This window comes from Ictidomys tridecemlineatus, chromosome 16 (genome assembly GCF_052094955.1).
Source record: "Ictidomys tridecemlineatus isolate mIctTri1 chromosome 16, mIctTri1.hap1, whole genome shotgun sequence".
NCBI classification, from domain to species: Eukaryota; Metazoa; Chordata; class Mammalia; order Rodentia; family Sciuridae; genus Ictidomys; species Ictidomys tridecemlineatus.
Window position 1 is genome coordinate 26,968,756 of NC_135492.1, and position 22,129 is coordinate 26,990,884.

Here is a 22,129-nt window from a genome sequence, read left to right on the forward strand (position 1 = left end):
AATATAGCAAGATATTGTCTCAAAACCAAAGAAATAATGAACTGGGGATAAATCTCAGTGGTAGAGTGTTTCTAGATTCAAATTCATTACTGCAAAAAGAAATAAGTAAATGGAATATAATTTAGAAATAGATCCTTATATTTATGGTAGATTATTTTACAAGGAGAATTCCAAGACATTATAGGAAAAATGCTTTCAAATCATCTGAAACAACTACCCATATAAAACTTGGAACATGATCTCAAACACTATCTCACACTTTACACAATTAATTTTAAATGGAAAAAAAGTGTAAATATGAAAATTGAGACTAAAAGATTCTTGGCAGAAAACATGTAAAAATCTCATAACCCTGCATTGAACAACAGATTCTTAGAAAAGACAAATTTTCTTTGTTTCTTTTTGGTACCAGGGATTGAATACAGGGGAGCTTAACTACTGAGCAACATTCCCAGCCCTTTTAAAAATTTTACTTAGAGACCAATTGCTAAGTCTGGCTTTGAACATGTGATCCTCCTGTCTCAGCCTCCCAAACTACTAGGATTATAGGCATGTGCCAAAAGACACTGCTTATAATGCCACATATTTAAAAAGTATCTACAGGATTTTAGATATGAGGTTTATGATGTGGCATAATAAATTTTGTGAAGGGTAAAGAAAAATCTATTTATAATTTATCCAATATGTTTTTTTAAACTATAGACTTCATGTAGACTTTCATATATACTATTTGAAATTTCACTGTCCCCAGTGGGGACTTCTATCTGAAAAACTCCAACCACATTTACCTTGTATAAGTCAAACCTAAACATCCATTTTTCTTAATCAATAGACTTAAATAAAATTGAAATTTCTCAAGTGTAAAGATTATTTCTCTGGAACCAAATGATCCATAGCATTGTGTGGAATCATATTAGCTGAATGACTTTAAAAGAAACATTATTAACTAATTAACTTCTGACCAAAAATAACATCTGTATACTTGTCACTTCTTCATGTACTCATGAATGCATTGTTGAGTCACAAAAAAGAGAAATCTTATAATTTTGTGGGCATATTTTAGCAAGTTATGAATTATCATGAAAATGGTTCTCATTTTCACTGAAACCACAGAAATATCAACAGAGTCAAGATTAAGCCTATTACATTCAGAAATGTCTTTGTTCCTTTAATAATTATTTGTTGGTACAGAAAATTGAACTCTGGGGAGCTTTACCCCTGAGCTACATCTCCAGTGAATTTTCTCATTTTTAATTTTTTTTAATTAGTGAATTTCAGTTACACATAACATTAAGGTTTATTTTGACATAAATCATATCACTTTTAAATGGGGATTATTCTATCTGAGTGGCGTGATTAAAATAAATACAAATATTATATAGCCATAACCACATCCAAAATAATGAAAATTTCCTCAACTGTTTTTATGACTTTTATGCTTCTAGCTATTACACAAAAAACTTTGATCCTTTTTTTAATTTTATTTTTGTACATGATGTGAGGTATGTATCCAAATACATTTTTTCTTCTTGTGGATATCTACTCATCTCAGGGGCATTTTTGCTTTACCTTTCACTCTTGAAAAACTATAAGCAGTGTGTGTGTGTGTGTGTGTGTGTGTGTGTGTGTGTGTGTGTGTGTAATCCCTCTTAACACCAGTTACAAATTGCTGCCCATGCAGGTCAGGAAATTGCTGCCCACACAGTTACAAATTGCCACCCCCAACCTGCAAAGTCAGCTTAAACTAAGAGCATTCCTGTGAATTTCCAGGGACACCAAATAAAACATAGACACACTTTACCTTTACACAAGCTTCAGGACTTCTTCTCTGCTCTTGGCCTCAGGCTCCCCAAAAGGGAGGGCAAGAGAAAATCACGAGAGGCTGGTGAGAAAGTGACCACATTCAGAAGAGAGCTCTTATTGGAGGACTCTTGTTCTTAGAAAGTTCTATTCAAAAAAGGCCAGAGGGGGCAGGGTTACAAGGGACACATGAGGGTAAGTCAACCCTTGTGGGTAACGCCTACATCTGAAGACCTGCCTCTCTATCTGAGCTGGGACAATGCTGAAGTCACCACAAAGTGACTGTAGTGACTGGTCAGAGCCTCCTGCTTCAGGACTGGAAGGCATGGGTCATTCTGAAGGACTTTCCACATATCCGTCCTTCTTTCTCTGAAAAAGCAGGTGATGCGTCACTATTTTGAGTTCCTGAATTCTTCTTCTAGGGGCACAACATCCTACAATTACAACACAAGAGAGAATAAGTAGCAATGAGAAAAATACGAGGATATACCATGCAGAGTGTTTAAGAATGTTTCCAGGGTTAAAGCAGTTTAAGTATTTGATCAGTTAAAGAAGTAGAATCTGTAAAAATGAATCTTACATTTTTGTATCTTGAATTTGATGATGCAGCCTCAAAAGATCCAAGCATTCTTCTGCCAAATATCCAACAAATGGTTTTGAAGCTTCTTCCACTACCATTAAGAAGCATTGCCTTTGGCAGCAGTAACACACACATACTTATAGCTAGGATGACATTTAGGACTTTCCTTGAATTTAAAAGTGGAAAGTTCATTATCTATATTCATGACAGCAGTCTCTAAGGCATTTAGTTTGATCTCATTTTTTTTTAATTTTATTTTTTTAGCTGTAGTTGGACACAATACCTTTATTTTATTTATTTACTTTTTATTTATTTATTTATTTATTTATTTATTTTATTGTTGGTCGTTCAAAACCTTACACACTTCTTAATACATCATATTTCACAGTTAGATTCAAGCGGGTTATGAACTCCCAACTTTACCCCATATACAGATTGCTGTATCACATCAGTTACCCTTCCATTGATTGACATATTGCCTTTCTAGTGTCTGATGTATTCTGCTGTCAGTCCTATTCTCTACTATCCCCCCTCCCCTCCCCCCTCTCCCCTTTTCTCTCTCTACCCCTTCTACTGTAAATCATTTCTTCCATTGTATTATTTTGTCTTACCCCTCCATTACATAGTTCTTGATATATCATATTTCACATTTTGATTCAAGTGGGTTATGCACTCCCATTTTACCCCTTATACAGCTTGCAGAATCACATCAGTTTCACTTCCATTGCTTTAAATATTGCCATCCTAGTGTCTGTTGTATTCTGCTGACTTTCCTATCCTCTACTATCCCCCCTCCCCTCCCCTCCCCTCCCCTCTTCTCTCTCTACCCCCCCTACTGTAATTCATTCCTCCCCCTTGTATTATTTTTCCCTTTCCCCTCACTTCCTCTTGTATGTAATTTTGTATAACCCTGAGGGTCTCGTTCCATTTCCATGCAATTTCCCTTCTCTCTCCCTTTCTCTCCCACCTCTCAACCCTGTTTAATGATGGTCTTCTTCTCGTGCTCTTCTTCCTTAGTCTGTTCTTAATTACTCTCCTTATATCAAAGAAGACATATGGCATTTGTTTTTTAGGGCTTGGCTAGCTTCGCTTAGCATAATCTGCTCTAATGCCATCCATTTCCCTCCAAATTCTATGATTTTGTCATTTCTTAATGCAGAGTAATACTCCACTGTGTATAAATGTCACATTTTTTTTAACCATTCGTCTATTGAAGGGCATCTAGGTTGGTTCCACAGTCTTGCTATTGTGAATTGTGCTGCTATGAACATCGATGTAGCAGTGTCCCTGTAGCATGCTCTTTTTAGGTCTTTAGGGAATAGACCGAGAAGGGGGATAGCTGGGTCAAATGGTGGTTCCATTCCCAGCTTTCCAAAAAATCTCCATACTGCTTTCCAAATTGGCTGCACCAATTTGCAGTCCCACCAGCAATGTACAAGTGTACCCTTTTCCCCACATCCTCGCCAACACTTATTGTTGTTTGACTTCGTAATGGCTGCCAATCTTACTGGAGAGAGATGGTATCTTAGGGTGGTTTTGATTTGCATTTCTCTGACTGCTAGAGATGGTGAGCATTTTTTCATGTACTTGTTGATTGATTGTATGTCCTCCTCTGAAAAGTGTCTGTTCAAGTCCTTGGCCCATTTGTTAATGGGATTATTTGTTATCTTATTGTCTAATTTTCTGAGTTCTTTATATACTCTGGATATTAGGGCTCTATCTAAAGTGTGAGGAGTAAAGATTTGTTCCCATGATGTAGGCTCCCTATTTACCTCTCTTATTATTTCTTTTGCTGAGAAAAAACTTTTTAGTTTGAGTAAGTCCCATTTGTTGATTCTAGATGTTAACTCTTGTGCTATGGGTGTCCTATTGAGGAATTTGGAGCCCGACCCCACAGCATGTAGGTCGTAGCCAACTTTCTCTTCTATCAGATGCCGTGTCTCTGATTTGATATCAAGCTCCTTGATCCATTTTGAGTTAACTTTTGTGCATGGCAAGAGAAAGGGATTCAATTTCTTTAGGTTGCATATGGATTTCCAATTTTCCCAGCACCATTTGTTGAAGATGCTATCCTTCCTCCATTGCATGCTTTTAGCCCCTTTATCAAATATAAGAAAGTTGTAGTTTTGTGGGTTGGTTTCTGTGTCCTCTATTCTGTACCATTGGTCCACCCGCCTGTTTTGGTACCAGTACCATGCTGTTTTTGTTACTATTGCTCTGTAGTATAGTTTGAAATCTGGAATCGCTATACCACCTGATTCACACTTCCTGCTTAGTATTGTTTTTGCTATTCTGGGTCTTTTATTATTCCATATGAATTTCATGATTGCTTTTTCTATTTTTACAAAAAATGCCGTTGGGATTTTGATTGGCATTGCATTAAACCTATAGAGAACTTTTGGTAATATCGCCATTTTGATGATGTTAGTTCTGCCTATCCATGAACAGGGTATATTTTTCCATCTTCTAAGGTCTTCTTCAATTTCTCTCTTTAGGGTTCTGTAGTTTTCATTGTATAAGTCTTTCACCTCTTTTGTTAGGTTGATTCCCAAGTATTTTATTCTTTTTGAGGATATTGTGAACAGAGTGGTTGTCCTCGTGTTCATTTCAGAGGATTTGTCACTGATATACAGGAATGCCTTTGATTTATGCGTGTTGATTTTATAACCTGCCACTTTGCTGAATTCATTTATTAGCTCTAACAGTTTCTTTTTAGACCCTATTGGGTCTGCTAGGTATAGAATCATGTCATCTGCAAATAGTGATAATTTCAGTTCTTCTTTTCCTAGTTTTATACCTTTAATTTCTTTCGTCTGTCTAATTGCTCTGGCCAGTGTTTCGAGAACTATGTTGAACAGAAGTGGTGAGAGAGGGCATCCTTGTCTTGTTCCAGATTTTAGAGGGAATGCCTTCAATTTTTCTCCATTCAGAATGATGCTAGCCTGAGGCTTAGTATAAATTGCTTTTACAATGTTGAAGTATGTTCCTGTTATCCTTAGTTTTTCAAGAGTTTTGAACATAAACGGATGCTGTACTTTGTCGAATACTTTTTCCGCATCTATCGAGATGATCATATGGTCCTTATTTTTAAGTCTATTGATGTGGTGAATAACATTTATTGATTTCCATATATTGAACCAGCCTTTCATACCAGGGATGAATCCTACTTGATCATGGTGCACAATTTTTTTGATATGTTTTTGTATCCGATTTGCCAGAATTTTATTGAGAATTTTTGCGTCTAGGTTCACTAGAGATATTGGTCTGTAGTTTTCTTTCTTTGAAGTGTCTTTGTCTGGTTTTGGAATCAGGGTGATGTTGGCCTCGTAGAATGAACTTGGAAGTTCTCTCTCTTTTTCTATTTCCTGAAATAGCTTGAAAAGTATTGGTATTAGTTCCTCTTTAAAGGTTCTGTAAAACTCTGCTGTATACCCATCCTGTCCTGGGCTTTTCTTAGATGGTAATCTTTTGATGGTTTCTTCTATTTCCTCAATTGATATTGGTCTGTTAAGGTTGTCTATATCCTCCTGACTCAATCTGGGCAGATTATATGACTTAAGAAATTTATCGATGCCTTCACTATCTTCTATTATATTGGAGTATAAGGATTCAAAATAATTTCTGATTATCTTCTGTATTTCAGAAGTGTCTGTCGTGATCTTGCCTTTTTCATCTCTTATGCTAGTAATTTGAGTTCTCTCTCTTTCTCTCTTTGCTAGCATGGCTAAGGGTCTGTCAATTTTATTTATCTTTTCAAAGAACCAAATTTTCATTTTGTCAATTTTTTCAATTGTTTCTTTTGTTTTGATTTCATTAATTTCAGCTCTGATTTTAATTATTTCTTGCCTTCTACTTCTTTTGCTATTGTTTTGCTCTTCTTTTTCTAGAATTTTGAGATGAAGTATGAGATCATTTATTTGTTGTTTTTTTCTTTTTATAATGAATGAACTCCAAGCAATGAATTTTCCTCTTAGAACTGCTTTCAATGTGTCCCATAGATTCCGATATGTTGTGTTTGTGTTTTCATTAAACTCTAAGAATATTTTAATTTCCTCCTTGATGTCTTCTAAAACCCATTGATCATTCAGTAACCTATTGTTCATTCTCCAAGTGATGCATGATTTTTCCTTGCTTCTTTTATCGTTGATTTTTAGTTTCATTCCATTATGATCAGATAAGATGCATGGTATTATCTCCGCTCCTTTATATTGTCTAAGAGTTGCCCTGTGACATAATATATGATCTATTTTTTAGAAGGATCCATGTGCTGCTGAGAAAAAAGTGTAGCTGCTTGATGTTGGGTGGTATATTCTATATATGTCAATTAAGTCTAGGTTGTTAATTGTGTTATTGAGTTCTATAGTTTCCTTATTCAACTTTTGTTTGGAAGGTCTGTCCAGTGGTGAGAGAGGTGTGTTGAAGTCTCCCATGATTATTGTATGGTGGTCTATTAGACTCTTGAACTTGAGAAGAGTTTGCTTGATGAACACAGCAGCACCGTTGTTTGGGGCATATATATTTATGATTGTTATGTCTTGTTGGTGTATGGTTCCCTTGAGCAGTATGTAGTGTCCTTCTTTATCCCTTTTGATTAACTTTGGTTTGAAATCTATTTTATTTGATATGAGTATGGACACTCCTGCTTGTTTCCGCAGTCCATATGAGTGATATGATATTTCCCAACCTTTCACCTTCAGTCTATGTGTATCCTTTCCTATCAAATGCATCTCCTGTAGGCAGCATATTGTTGGGTCTTGTTTTGTGATCCATTCAACTAGCCTGTGTCTCTTAATTGGTGAGTTTAAGCCATTTACATTTAGGGTTATTATTGAGATATAGTTTGTTCTTCCAGCCATATTTGTTTATTAATGCTGCTAAACCTGATTTGTTTTCCTCTTTGATTATTTTCCCCCCTTTACTGTCCTACCTCCCACTGTTGGTTTTCATTGTTGTTTTCCATTTCCTCTTCCTGTAGTGTTTTGCCAAGGATTTTTTGAAGAGATGGTTTTCTAGCTGCAAATTCTTTTAACTTTTGTTTATCATGGAATGTTTTAATTTCATCTTCCATCCTGAAGCTTAATTTTGCCGGATACACGATTCTTGGTTGGAACCCATTTTTTTTTTTTTTAGCGTTTGAAATATGTTATTCCAGGATCTTCTAGCTTTTAGAGTCTGTGTTGAGAGATCAGCTGTTATCCTGATTGGTTTACCCCTAAATGTAATCTGCTTCCTTTCTCTTGTAGCTTTTAAAATTCTCTCCTTATTCTGTATGTTGGACATCTTCATTATAATGTGTCTAGGTGTGGATCTCTTATGATTTTGCACATTTGGCGTCCTGTAGGCTTCTAGGATTTGGGGTTCTGTTTCATTCTTCAAGTCTGGGAAGTTTTCTCGTATTATTTCACTGAATAAATTGTCTATTCCTTTGGTTTGGAGCTCTGTGCCTTCCTGTATCCCAATGACTCTTAAGTTTGGTCTTTTGATATTATCCCATATTTCTTGGATGTTCTGCTCATGGTTTCTTAGCAGACTTGCTGAGCTGTCTATGTTCTTTCAAGTTGAAATACTCTGTCTTCATTGTCTGATGTTCTATCTTCTAAGTGATCCACTCTGCTGGTAGTATTCTCAATTGAGTTTTTAAGTTGGTTTATTGCTTCCTGCATTTCTAGGATTTCTATTTGTTTGTTTTTTATTTCCTCTATCTCCCTGTGAAATTGATCTTTTACTTCCTGGATTTGTTTATGTAGTTTCTTGTCAATGTGATCTTTTATTGTCTGATTTTGCTGTCTCATGTCTTCCTTGAGACTCCAGATCATCTGAAGCATGTATATCCTGACCTCTCTGTCTGACATTCCATCTGTTGCAGCTATTACCTCTTCTAGAGTTGAGTTGACCTGCATTGCCTGTGGTCCTTTCTTTCCTTGTCTTTTCATACTGCTGGCGTTTCTTTCTGCTTGGTGAAACTGTTGTGTTTTTGAAATTTTCCCTCTATTTATTTATATTGCTCTTGTATAGTTGAAAAGTCTCCCTTGCAGGACAGGTGGTGGCTGTGATCCTCCACCAATTGGTGCGATCCGTCTACCACGCTGGCGGGCCCTAGGTCTGCTCTGCTGGCCGGTCGAAGGTCCGCCTACCCAGCAGGCGCGAGGGGCACCTCTGTCTCTCCGCAGGTTGCTGGGCCTAACCTCCCGATGGGTCCCCGGTACGCCTACCTTGCAGGCACTGGGGGTGGGGCCGGCTCCGGCCCGCAACAAGCCGCTGGGCCTGATCTGCCGGTGGTCACAGTCCCGCCTACCTTGCAGGCACTGGGGGAGGTGACGGTCCTGCCCCTCAGCAGGCCGCTAGGCCTGATCTGCTGGTGGTCACAATCCCGCCTACCTTGCAGGCACTGGGGGAGGGGACGGGCCTGCCCCACAGAAGGCCGCTGGTGGGTCGCAGGACCGCGTTCCCTGCAGGCGCATGTGTCAGCTCTGTCTCTCCGCAGATTGCTGGGCCTGACCTGCCTTTGGGTCGCCGGTTCTCCTACCTTGCAGGCACTGGAGGTGGGGCCGGCTCCGGCCTGCAACAAGCCGCTGGGCCTGATCTCTTGATCTCATTTTTTTCATCAACATTTATTTGATTATGAATAGCCTTGGAAGTATTCTGAGCCAAATAATTAAGAAAATTTGCATGTTGAATATTTGAGATATGGCCACCAAAACTGTTACCATGGAAGCAATAAAAGAAACCAAGGGAACAACTCTCACTATTATGAGTCCAAGAGCACACTTAGGTCTCACTAGCTGGGCGTGTATTTGTTGTAAGGCTTGAAAAGTAGAATTAGCCTACCATGGCTCTGAAATATTTCCTGGTAATAAGACAAAGGAGGGTTAATGGAGCATCATCGTTTCTTTTTCTCTATTATTTCTGGTGATACAATTAGTTAAATTACATTTACTATATGTTACAAGATATCTATCATCTTCCCTTTTAACTTTTACATTTCCTGTAATTAAAACATAAGGAGATTGAACACAGGCCCATAAGCTGTAGCAAAAACCTTCCTGTTACAGTTCTTGCCTACAAAGTCTGGTAAAGCTTTGTCAGTAAAATGTAAGAATTCTGAGACAGCAATTAAGTGCCAAACATCTTTCTGAATGCCACCTTCCCTAAAGGTAAGGATGCTACTAACAAATCTTCCAGGATTCATGGCATTACCCTTGCATAACTGCCTTTTGTCAATTTTAGGATACCAGTCCAAATATATAACCACCATTTCTACACACCTTATGCTGTACTTGAAAAGTACAAATAAAATTTAAAGTTTCTAGTATTAATGATAAAAATGAAAAAGAGATGGAGGGTGCCAGATCTCTAGACTCTGGAATATAAGCAATGAAAAACAGACTTATTTGCAATTTTGCCTTGAGCATAGTGGTAGGATTATGAGGGGTAATATGAGAATATGAACACAAATCACAGATTTTATATATATTTCAATACAGCCCATTAACAAACTCAACATTAAATTTATAAGAAAAAAATTAAATCTCCATTGTTTAGGTCAAGGCATAGCTACCAGAGATCCAGGGATCCTGAAGGATGAGTGGCTTAGGTGAAAGAAGAGGAGACTAGACTATAGTTGCAAGTTATGAGCAGCCTTCAGAAGTACCTGCTGTCCCTAGAGGGGCCTTTATTTTTAAACATTTTTTACAAGTGTTTTTTCATGTAGTTAATGGATACCTTCAAAGCTCAAAATTTATTTGATTTACATAATTTTAAGAGTTACAATATTTTCAGATATATATTAATTACCTAAGATATTGAGTGCATTGTTTAAAATATTTTCCTGTAACCTTTGCCATTCACGATTAAGCTTTTACATTTTCACCTCAATCAATAAGCGCTAGACTACACAACTTGACTACATGTATCTTGACCTATTATTAACTTTTAACTTTAAAGCACACATATAATTATATCATTAACCGTTAACTTTAAAGCATACCTATGATTATTGGTAAGATTTCTTACTTCTAAAGTCCCAATAAAACACTTAAAGTAGTTAAAGCCTATTACTTAAAAGCACTTTTCTGAAGTGCTTCTGAAATGTATATTAATTTTATATTATTCTATTTTTAATTTCAAAGGTAATTTTCTTTTTCATATTACCTATTTAATTGCTTTAAGAGTTTCTTTGATACTTTTCCAAAATACAACTATTCTTATGTTTTTTTTAATCTTTAACAAAAGAGCAGGCTCTTCAGCACAACCCATTTACCATTAATATTAACAATGTGTTTCCCATTTTGAAAATAAATTCCTGTGTAAGGCAAAGAAGGGCCTGTTACTGAAGGGAAATGTATGTTGCACAGATTATAGACTAAGAATGTGGGGCTTAGTGCCAATTGTTAAGTTTTCTCAAGAACCTTGAGATTTGTAAGATTTTCTTCATAAATTTTTGAGGAATAACACTATTGTTTGAATCCTGAGAGATATCAAAACACATCTCCAGGCATGTCTTAATTGTATTTTTAGTCTCATTTTGGGAATTTTTCTGCCATTTCAGTCAACATGTACTTTTATTATTGATTGATGTATACCCCCATTTTCCATATTATGAGTATCAAAAACAATACTTTTAACCCTCCACATGGTCTCAGTTTCCAAATGGTGTAGCTCTGCCACAGCATCTCCCATGCTGTTACCCTATCAGACAGAGGGTGCAGGAACAACTTAACCACATTATCTATAAGACACCAGCTATTTTCCATATGACTTCTGTAGAACTTGTGATTGAATCTTGAGTTCCAGCCTATGGTGGGTCAATTAATTGTCACTGGATAACAAGTAATTCTAGAAATTATTGGCTCACTCGACCCCTGAGCCAAATCCCAAGCAGTATTTTGTATTTTGTTTAAAGAAATGCTTAGCACTTTTCCCTTGCTGAAGCTGGCATGGAACTCATGATCCTTTGGCTTCAGCCTTCCAGGACCCTGGGATTACAGAAGTGCACCACTGCACTAAGCTCTGTTCACAATTTTAATGCCAGCATTCCCTCTTTACCTTATCAACTATTTTTTATGCTATATTTCAAAAGGATGCAGTATTTCTAATTTTTCTTCCAAGAACTAGATGACAGTTTATAGATTTTGCTTTCTCTTTGTGAGCATTTCACATGAGAAAAAAGCAGACACAATGAGATTATTAGAAGTGATGTGAAGGAAGAAAAAGGTGACACTTTAAAGAGAGAGAATGTGTCCCCTCTGTAAAGAGAAGAGCATAGCTCTCTTTCTCTCAATTTTTATTAGAGATCTAAAAAAATATTCTAAAGAATCCTGCCCAGGTACACTTTTTGACTTTGGACTAACAGCAGGATAATATCAAACTCTCAAGTATCCAGTGCCATGAAAACTTTAAGTTAATTAGCCTCATGTTCATGATTTATAATTGAATTCTTAATCATAAACTCTTGAAGATTTTATGGTTAGTAGGAATTATCTTTATTTTCCTGAGTTCCAGAATCTGGTCTTTAACAAGATCACAAAAGTCTCTCCTTTAGTGTAACTTGCGTTCCTCTTACAAACATTATTTTGAAACTGCATTTCTCCTGCAGGTAATAGTTTGTTAAAGAATGTAACACATCCTGTACAGTTAATCCAGAAAGGGTGCAAGAAAATTGCTTTTTGCAAGATAAAGCATAGGGTCAATGTGTTGAGCCTATTTATTTATTTATTGTTTTGTGTGTTGAAATCAGAGCTAGTCAACCACTGAGCTACATCACCAGCTCCTATTTTATTTACAGACAAGATCTCATTGATTTGCTTAGTGCCTGGCTGATACGTTGCTGAGACTGGCTCTTAATTCATGATTCTCCTCTCACTCTCCCAAGCTGCTTGGAATACAGGTATGTGGCACTATGCCCAACCTACCATTTACTTTAAAAGTACTTCAGCTCTTTTACCAGGTTCTGTGAAAATTACCGATATGAAAATATAAATGTAGTCTTTTCTATGATCTAATGACTCCAATTTTTTTAGATACATACCCAGAATTACTACTACTGAATCATATGACATTTTTATTTTAACTTATTGAAGAACCTTAATACCATTTTCAAAAATATATTTATTCAATTTATATTCTCACCAGCATTTTTACAAGTGAATCTTTATATCCATGCTCACATGCTCTGGAGTACCTACTTGCAGATTTTTATTTTTTACTTCTCAATATTTTACTTATTTATTTACTAGTCATAGATAGACAAATCACTTTTATTTTATTTATTTGTTTCTATGTGGTTCTAATGCTTGAACACGGTGCCTCCCATGTGCTAGGGAAGCACTCTATAACTGAGCCAGAACCCCAGCCCCTATCTTTCAGATTTTTATCATAGGCATTCTGACAAGACTGCATAGGGTGAAGGAAAGTTTTCATTTGACTGATGCATTAAATTTCTGAGGCAAGTGTGTTATATTCCAGGCTGTCAAGTAGCTAGAAGAAGAGTGTACTGTATTTTCTGTGGTGAAACAGGAATTTGTGATTGCTAACACATTTTTAACCCTTCTGCTGCAAATTTTAGTTTTAGAAAGTAGTTACAAACAATGCAAATCCAACTATTTGTAATGTATGAATATTTGCACATGCTCTGTCTCTGTTGCTTGTAGAAATTGCACGTTTAGGATATACCCCCTGGAACAGAAGCCACTAATTTTAGATGCTCAGTACATGGAAAAACTACTTCTGAAAACAACTGGAAGGCCTGGAATTATTACTGGGGTGAACAAGGGTAGGTCAGGGCTCAGAAAGTTCTCAAATATTCTTGAGTCTATCGGTAGTTTGTTTAATTTTCCCCTTTGATACCTATAATTGAGTTGAATGAAAAGCAATTCTTGCAGCAACAGAAGTTAGCAAAATCACTGGAACTTAGGCCTAGTGCAGGAAAGGGGCGCCCTTTCTCTAGAAACTTCCAGATGACTGGGAGCAAAAAGTAACAATTAGCATTTTGAACATCATTCTCAGAAAACACCATAAAGAGTAGCAGAAATATCTGAGGGGTTCACAATTCAGAATTCATTTTTAAATTTGTTGATCATTTTTTTATGGAGTCACAAGAGTTCCTTTTATATTCTGAATACTATGAAATAATTAAATATGTAATATAAAATATTTTCTCCTGCTCAGCAACTTGTTTTAAAAAATATTTTCACATGTATGACTCCTCAGCAGCCACATGAATGTTTATAGCAGCTCAACTTGCAATAGCTAGACTATGGACCAACCTAGGTGGTTCTCAAAAGATGAATGGATAAAGAAAATTTGGTATATATAATCAATGGAATATTGGTCAGTTTGAAAGTAGGCTAAAATTGTGGCACTTTCTAGTACATGGTTGGAGTTGGAGAATATCATGTTAAATGAAATAAGCCAGTCTGGCAAAACCAAAGATGTTTTCTCTATTATGCTGATTCTAATTCAGGTGGGAGAAAGCACTGGGGCAGAATCGCTTTACCTTACATTAGGTTTCGGGAAGTGATGGGAGGGAGGGGAGAGGGATGTGGGAATAAGAAAGATATAAGTAGATTTTAACAGACATCACCACTCTATGTGTATATTTGACTACATGACTAATATGATTCTGCAACATGTACACTCAGAAAAATGAGAAATGATATCCCATTCAAGTATGATATACCAAAGGGTGTTTATATATGTATATATGCATTCTACTGTCATGGGGATGAAAGAGAGTCTGGGGATGTGGCTTAGTGATTAAGAACCCCTTGTACTATAATGAGTGAGAGAGAAAACAGGGAAGACATATCAGAAGGCAGGATGGATCCACACAATTCCAACGAACTTCCCATAATCCCTGCCCTAAAAACCAAGTACTTAGGGTCTGTGTGATATTGGTACATCTGTGAAAATTTGAAAAAAAATATTTTTTCTTATGATCTGGAAACATAAAAATGGACTTGCAAATTTCTACCATGCCTGGTAGAATGGGTTGGAAACAGTAGCTGGTAGAATGGGTTGTAAACAGTAGTCACATCCTGTAGAATTCCAAAGTCATTACTTTAATTGAACCACTTCAGCTGAGTTCCCAGCAAATGTGACTGCCATTGGGGTAAAGGTTCAGAGACCACATTGCTCTAGTTTTAGATGAGTGTGAGGTCAGCCTGAGCAACAGAGTCCACCACTATCTCAAGAAAGAAAAAAAGAGGGGGAACCTTGGTGAGGGTGTAGCTCAGTGGTAAAGCAGCCTTGGGTTCAATCCCTGTGGAGACAAGGACAGTGATTGGGAGACAAGTGTTTGAGATGAAGGTCTCTAATGGCGTAATGGCAGTGGTATGCTTGGTGACTGGAAAAGTTTCTATGCAAAAGTATAGGATCCCTGGTTGCTATGGCAATGCTCTCCATGGGGGAGACTCTGTTGTGGGAGACTTTTCAGCTTTGACTTTATTCTCAGGCACAAAGTTCCTTGCTAAGTCAACCAAAATGTTTCACCAGTTCCGCTGCTTTAAAGGATGCTTTAAAGTAACTTTAAAGGATGGACTTTCTTGAGAGCTGCACAGATCTCTTAACATTGCACATTCCAACTATACAATGTAACGGAGGAAATAGCTGCATACTGTTGCTAACTGTGTAACTTTCATAAATACAAAGAATAATGCTTGCATAATCTTTAATATGATCAATGAAAGATATACAATAAAGATTGCTGGTGTAATTCTTTTTTTTAAAGACAGATAATTTTTAATATTTGTTCATTTATATTTTTAGTTTTTGGTGGACACAACATCTTGTATTTTATTTATATGTGGTGCTGAGGATCAAACGTAGTGCCCCACGCATGCCAGGTGAGCGTGCTACCACTTGAGCCACATCCCCAGCCCCCCTGGCATAATTTTTAGACCTGCTGCTCCATCATAAAACAGTGCTCCACCCGATCCCAGATGTTGTATCTTCTGCGTGTGTGACTCTTTATTTCTTCTAATGTCCCATCAAACCTTGCCAGAACCTGCTAGTTTGGTCACACTTGGCGCAGCATCCCCAGTAACAAAAATGAATCAATAAACACCATCAATGTCTAATTAAATCACTTCATATATTTTTTGATATGTTAAAACAAGGTATATGGAAACTAAAAATTCCTATAAAATCTGATGTGCTTCTCAGAATATTTAATGGTCTAACATTTTCTAATTCATTAAATATGGAAAAATTAGAGTTCTCTCTGGGCATCCTGAAATGTTTAAACACAGTCACTGATAATCACAGAGGAAAATATAAAATACCAACCACAGAAACACAGACATTCTCTATCTCAACATTTGCCTTGGGTAGTTTACTGCTACTTTGATGATCTGGTCCCGTCTCTAAGTATCCATACCCAATATCAAATATAATGAAAATTACTGATTCTATTTCATCACAACTGGTATATATTTTGGCCTCAGAATTGGCTAATATTTTCTGTTTTCTCTATTTCAATAGCATCTAACGCAAATTGTCCTTAGCACTAACAGGACCAAATAAATTTTCAGACTACTCATTAGCTTTTCACAAATGACCTGAGCAGAGACGTTTTTGCAGGAGCACATCGTAAATTGCTGACATCGTCCTCCAAGGTTGCTTGATACACTCCTTGAAGACAAGAAAATCTGACACCTTTTAGGCTGCCCCTGACCATGTGGCAATGTGTTCTTCACTTATCAGTTTCACTTGAGCTCCCCAATGACATCATCTATAAATCAGAGACCTCCATGTGGAATTCCTCCACCAAAAGGCTCTGAAAAGACAGGCACTTTTAGCACCTTCAGAGACTCCTGCACAATAGAAGCTTTCACAAACTCTGTATGATAAGGACATTATGGCCACTTGTGATGACTACCAATTACTGAGGTTCCCAGAGCAGGAAGCTGCTCCTCATGGACCTTGCTATATTATTATTTTTTAAAACCATACACTTGATTTTTATTGAATTGGTGAATTTTATACAGTTCCTGAATTAATAAACCATGCATGATAATCCAAAGAAGAAAACAATATAATGGAAAAGCCCATCCACCCATCATACGGTTTATTAAAACTCGGTTCCTAATGCATTTTCTTGGGGATACTGGGAATCAAACTCAGTGGCACTCAACCACTCAGCCACCTCCCAGCCTTCTTTTTTATTTATTATTTGAGTTACTTCTGAGAGACAGGGTCTCACTGAGTTCTTTACTCCTTGTTATCCAGGGAGGCAACCTTTCAAATCACAACCCTTGGGCTAAGGTTGTGGCTCAGTGGTTGACAATGTGCCTACCATGTGGGAGGCACTGGGTTTGATTCTTAGGAAAAAAAAATTATATATATATATAAATTTTTAAGAAAAATGAAAAGATGGGCTGGGAATGTGGCTCAAATGTTAGCGTGCTCACCTGGCATATGTGGGGTGCTGGGTTCAATCCTCAGCACCACATAAAAATAAAATAAAGATGTTGTGTCTACTGAAAACTAAAAAATGAATATTAAAAAAATCTTTCTCTCTTTAAAAAAAGTGAAAAAAAAATCACAATCCTCCTGCCTCAGAATCTTGAGCCACTGGCATTTCAGGTGTATGCCACAGCACCTGGGGATTCTCAAGAATTTTGAGAATTTCAGAGTCCTTCATAAAATATCAACTATACTGGAATCTAAGCCTGCTGCAAGTCTTTAAAACTTCTAGTACACTGTACCATTAAATAAACCTCTCCATGTTTATCGCAGTTTTTTCAACATAAGCATCACACTACAAGTTTGTAAGAAAATGCATACATGAAGGAAAATATGTGATTCAAGGTCCAAGAGGTTACTTGTTATTATGTTTGACCCCCAAATTATGTCTTTGGTATGACAAAGAATATTTTAATTCTCATTTAATCATTGTACATTCTTACTATTTGCTCAGCTACAAACCCAAATCCATCAGAAGGTAGCCATCCACCTGCCAGCTCACATGACAACACTAGTGTCCAAAAGGGACAGGCAGGTCCTGTCAGGAGATTCTGTAGCCCTCCTAGGAGTCTGATTCCTACACTGATGTACTCACCAAGACTGAACTCCTACAAACAATGGCCACACCCCAGGACAGTTGCATTCACTCCAGTCCCTCATACTGCCCAGGAACAAGCCTGCAACTACTGCCTTTGGCAAATGGATTTATTACAAAGAAGTCCAGACTGCATCAAGTGCTCACACACCTCTATGCAATATTTCTACTAAATCAAAAATGTAAAACTAGGAAATTGCCACACTGACTCATTAGCTGCAAAGAAAGTTTTTGGAAATCCTTGGAAGCGTTCAAAACTATCTTTAAAAGAAAAAGTTTTACAGGATGGCTTAGGCTGTATTTATCAAAAACAGAATGGCCACAGCACACTCTTTTGGCCTTCCTTTACAAAAGAGCACTGAGACACAGCAAAAGGCTGGAACAGAGATAGCAGTGACAATCAACCCATCTTTGGCATGTTGGCAAACCTCAACATTTGGACACAAGTATGTAAGGAACTCTTACCAATAATCACACATGATCCATGACACCTGAATAGGTTGTGGGTGAGGTTTTGCTCAGGAGGCTTTGAATCCTTGGGACAAGTAACGGAATCCTTTAGCCTGAGCAGAAACAGCCCACTTCACAGCAAGTACTGCACAATATCACCTGATTGGAGGCTGTAGCTTTATTAGTGATGTACGGCACATGAGGCTACACACCCAAGGAATGTTCCAGGAGCACATTAATTAGGTTCTGAGGGATATCACTTAATATTTTTTGGTTCACTGCTTGAAATTTCATTGATCTTTATTTACATCCAGTGGGACAGGGATGGAGGTTTATATTTTTTGTAGCGGTATACATAAAGGTTTTGTTGTTGTTGTTGTTGTTTTGATTAGTTCACAGAAAATGCTTTGTGTACCAATTGTAAGATTGGTCAGAGGTCTTCCAAGCTTTGCCACAAAAGCAGAAGTCTGTGTTACAACCCACATTGAGATCTTTGCAAAATCTTTTCCTGACATTCTGTTGAAAGAAAATTATGGTGAAGGTCTCTTGAGAAGTTTATTTAAGATTATTTGGTGGAGAAGGGAGAGCCACTATATTAGGACATCAGAATGGGATGCTCCTTACCAAGCCTTTGGTCATGTAGTGTCTGTTAAGAAAACCATCACACAATTTTTTCCAGGGCTACTGAGGTACTCTAAAACAGAGAAATCAAGCCTGGGTTTTCTGGCATATTCCACCTAAGTACTATTCATGGGGAGAAAACATAAACTGGATGTAGTTCTTTTAAAAAAATTCACTGGTATAAAATACCTTTAAAAAGGAAGAGATCAGCTGCAATTGTGGGGGAAACACCTGCAGAGCTACATCTGTTGATGTGGTTATCCGTGGGGTCCATACTGACAGCTGCAGCAAACTCACCACCTGAGCTACGGAGCGTTCAGTGCTAGAATGCCTGCCAAGCACGCATTTAAAGAGTTATTCAGTTGGATGTGGTGGTGTATGCCTTTAATTCTTGAGACTCCAGAGGCTGATTCTGAAGAATCAATGCTGGAGGCTAGCCTCAGCACCTTAGCAAGACCCTAAGAAACTCAGCAAGTCCCTGTCTCAAAATAAAAAGTAAAAAGGAACTGGAATGTAGCTCAGTGGTAGAGCACCACCAGACTAAATCCCCAGTGGATCGATTGATTGATTGATCTCTCTCTATCTCACACATACACACATACACACACACACACACACACACACACACACACATTTTCAGCAGTGTGAGCCTCTCTTGTCTTTGAGGATGACATGAAATATTGATTTACCATATTTCACATTCAAAGGATTTTTCTCCAGTAAACTTCCTACATGTATATGAGTGAAACAGTAATAACAGAAGAGTTTACCAATTGTTTTCATGCATTCAATTTCTATGCAGTATGTGTTCTTTCACATGTGTGAAGCCGACAAGATGTGGCAAAGGCTTCTCCACGTTGTTGACATTCATTGGGCTTCTCTCCAGTATACATTCTTCCATGTCTGTGAAGGTCACTGGATCTAGCAAAGGCTTTGCCACACTGCTTACATTCTTAGGGCTTCTCTCCAGTATGAGTTTGTTCATGTGAGTGAAGGAAAGAGGACTGAGTGAAGGCTTTGCCACACTGCTTACCTTCATAGGGCTTCTCTCCAGTATGAGTGTGTTTATGCATCCGAAGGTAAATGGCAGTAGTGTAGGCTTTTCCACATTGTTGACATTCATAGGGCTTCTCTCCAGTGTGTGTTCTTCCATGTCTGTTAAGCTGATAGGATGTAGCAAAGGCTTTTCCACATTGTTTGCATTCATAGGGCATCTCTCCAGTATGTGTTCTTCCATGTTTATGAAGCTGAGAGGATGTAGCAAAGGCTTTGACACACTGCTTACATTCATAGGGCTTCTCTCCAGTATGAGTTCTTTTATGTATGTGAAGGTCACCAGATCTGGCAAAGGCTTTGCCACACTGCTTACATTTATAGGGCTTCTCTCCAGTATGCACTCTTCCATGTATTTGAAGTTCACTGGATCTAGCAAAGGCTTTCCCACACCGCTTACATTCATAGGGCTTCTCTCCAGTATGAGTTCGTTCATGTGAGTGAAGGTGAGAGGACTGAGTAAAGGCTTTCCCACGTTGTTCACATTCATAGGGACCAAACCATTATTCAGTTTTTAATTTGAATTAAGAGTTAGTTAACTGACTGTCATGTAGGAGAATAAATTTAATTATGTAATAAGATACTTTCCATTATCTAATTCAGATAAAAATACATAAGTCTAAAAACAGTATATATATTCCATATCAGAATGAAGAGAAGGATATATACCATAATCCAAGCACTGAATTAAAGCCCAACACCTAAGTTTTCTGCAATCAGTGAATGTGAAATTTGCCGGACATTCCAGATGCAAATCAGACTTGTCAAAGATATTCTTATAAGGTGATTGTGCACAAGGGAGACAAAAATACTGGTAAAAAGCTTTTGAAAACAGTGTGGTTCCTATTCTCTCTGCTTTCTATCCATGAGACAGATTGAGACCCCAATTCATTTAGTTTCAAGTATCATCCATGACACATTCCCAATGTGTAAAATATTCATAAAATATTAATGTTTGGAGACAGGTAAAGTGACACTTCCACCTCGTGAAAAGACAAACTTGAAATATTTCAAGTTCTATAAGCAGATAAACGAGTGAATCAATTTGGTACAATAGAATGGACAATGGGTTACAGAAGTCTTCAAGGAGGAGATTAGAATATTCATTGAGGTAAACAAGAACATAGACACAACATATCAAAATCTCTTGGACACTATGAAAGCAGTATTAGGAAGAAAATTCATTGCATGGAGTTCATTCCTTAAAAGAAGAAAAAGTCAATCATTAATCTCATACTTCATCTCAAAGCCTTAGAAGAACCAATCAACAGCAAAAGCTGTAGAAGGCAAGAAATAATTAAAATTAGAACTGAAGTTGAATTAAAAGAAACAATTAAACCTTGACAAAAAGTTGGTTCTCTGACAGACCCCTAGCTATGCTAATGAAAAGAAGAAAAGAGAAAATTCAAATTACCAGCATACATGATGAAAATGGCAATATCCCACCAGACACTACAGAAATAGAAAAGATATTTAGAAATTATCTTGAAAATGTATACCCTAATAAAATAGAAGACATTGAAAGCATCAACAAATTACTTAAGTCATATGATATGCCCAGATTTAATCAGGAAGACACACAATTTAAACAAACCAATATTAAATGATGAAATACAAGATTCCATCAGAAGCTTACCAACCAAGAAAAGCCCAGGCCCAGATTGATACACTGCCAAGTTAAATGAGATCTTTAAAGAAGAAATTCAAAAATACCAATATTCTTCAATTTATTTCAAAAAATACAGAAAGAAGCAGCACTTCCAAACTCATTCTATGAGGCCAATATCACCCTGATCCCAAAACCAGGCAGGGACAAATGAAAGAAAGAAAACTTCAGGCCAATATCTCTAATGAACATAGATGCAAAAATTCTGAATAAAATTCTGGCAAATTAAATACAAAAACATATTAAAAAGGTCGTGCACCAAGATCAAGTGGGGTTTGTCCAGGGATACCGGGTAGTTTCAACATATAGAAATCAATAAATTCAATTCATCACATCAATAGACTTAAAAATAAGAATCATATGATCATCTCAAGAGACACATAAAAAACATTTGACAAATACAGCACCCTTTCATGTTTAAAAAAATAGAAAAACTTGAGATAACAGGAACATACCTCAACATCATACTGGCTCTCTACATTAAGGTTAAAGCCAACATCATTCTAAAGGGTGAAAAACTAGAGGCATTCCCTCTAAAAACTGAAACAAGACAGGAGTGCTCTCTCTCACCATTTCTATTCAACATATTTCTTGAAACACTGGCCAGAGCAATTAGACAGATGAAAGAAATTTAAAAAAAAAAATAACCACAGGAAAAAAACTTGAATTAGCACTATTTGCTGAGAATACGATTCTATACCTAGAAAACCCCAAAAGCACCACCAGAAAACTTCTAGAACTAAAAAATGAATTCAGCAAAGCAGCAGGATATAAAATTAACACACATTAACAAAAGGCATTTCTGTATATCAGTGACAAAGTCTCAAGTAGAAAATAAGAAAAACAACCCCATTTTCAATAACTTCAAAAAAAAGAAAATATAAGATACTTGGGAATCAAC

General features: G+C 37.1%; 1 protein-coding gene across 1 annotated transcript in view; it reads right to left on the reverse strand.

Moving 5' to 3' along the window:
* Positions 1–18,170: 18,170 nt before the first annotated feature.
* LOC144371273 (uncharacterized) overlaps positions 18,171–22,129 on the reverse strand; it is a 74,268-nt gene continuing 70,309 nt past the window's right edge. The window contains exon 2 of the mRNA XM_078033679.1: positions 18,171–20,056. Coding sequence (XP_077889805.1) covers positions 19,463–20,056 — 594 coding nt within the window. The 3' untranslated portion in view covers positions 18,171–19,462. The remainder of the gene's footprint in view (positions 20,057–22,129) is intronic.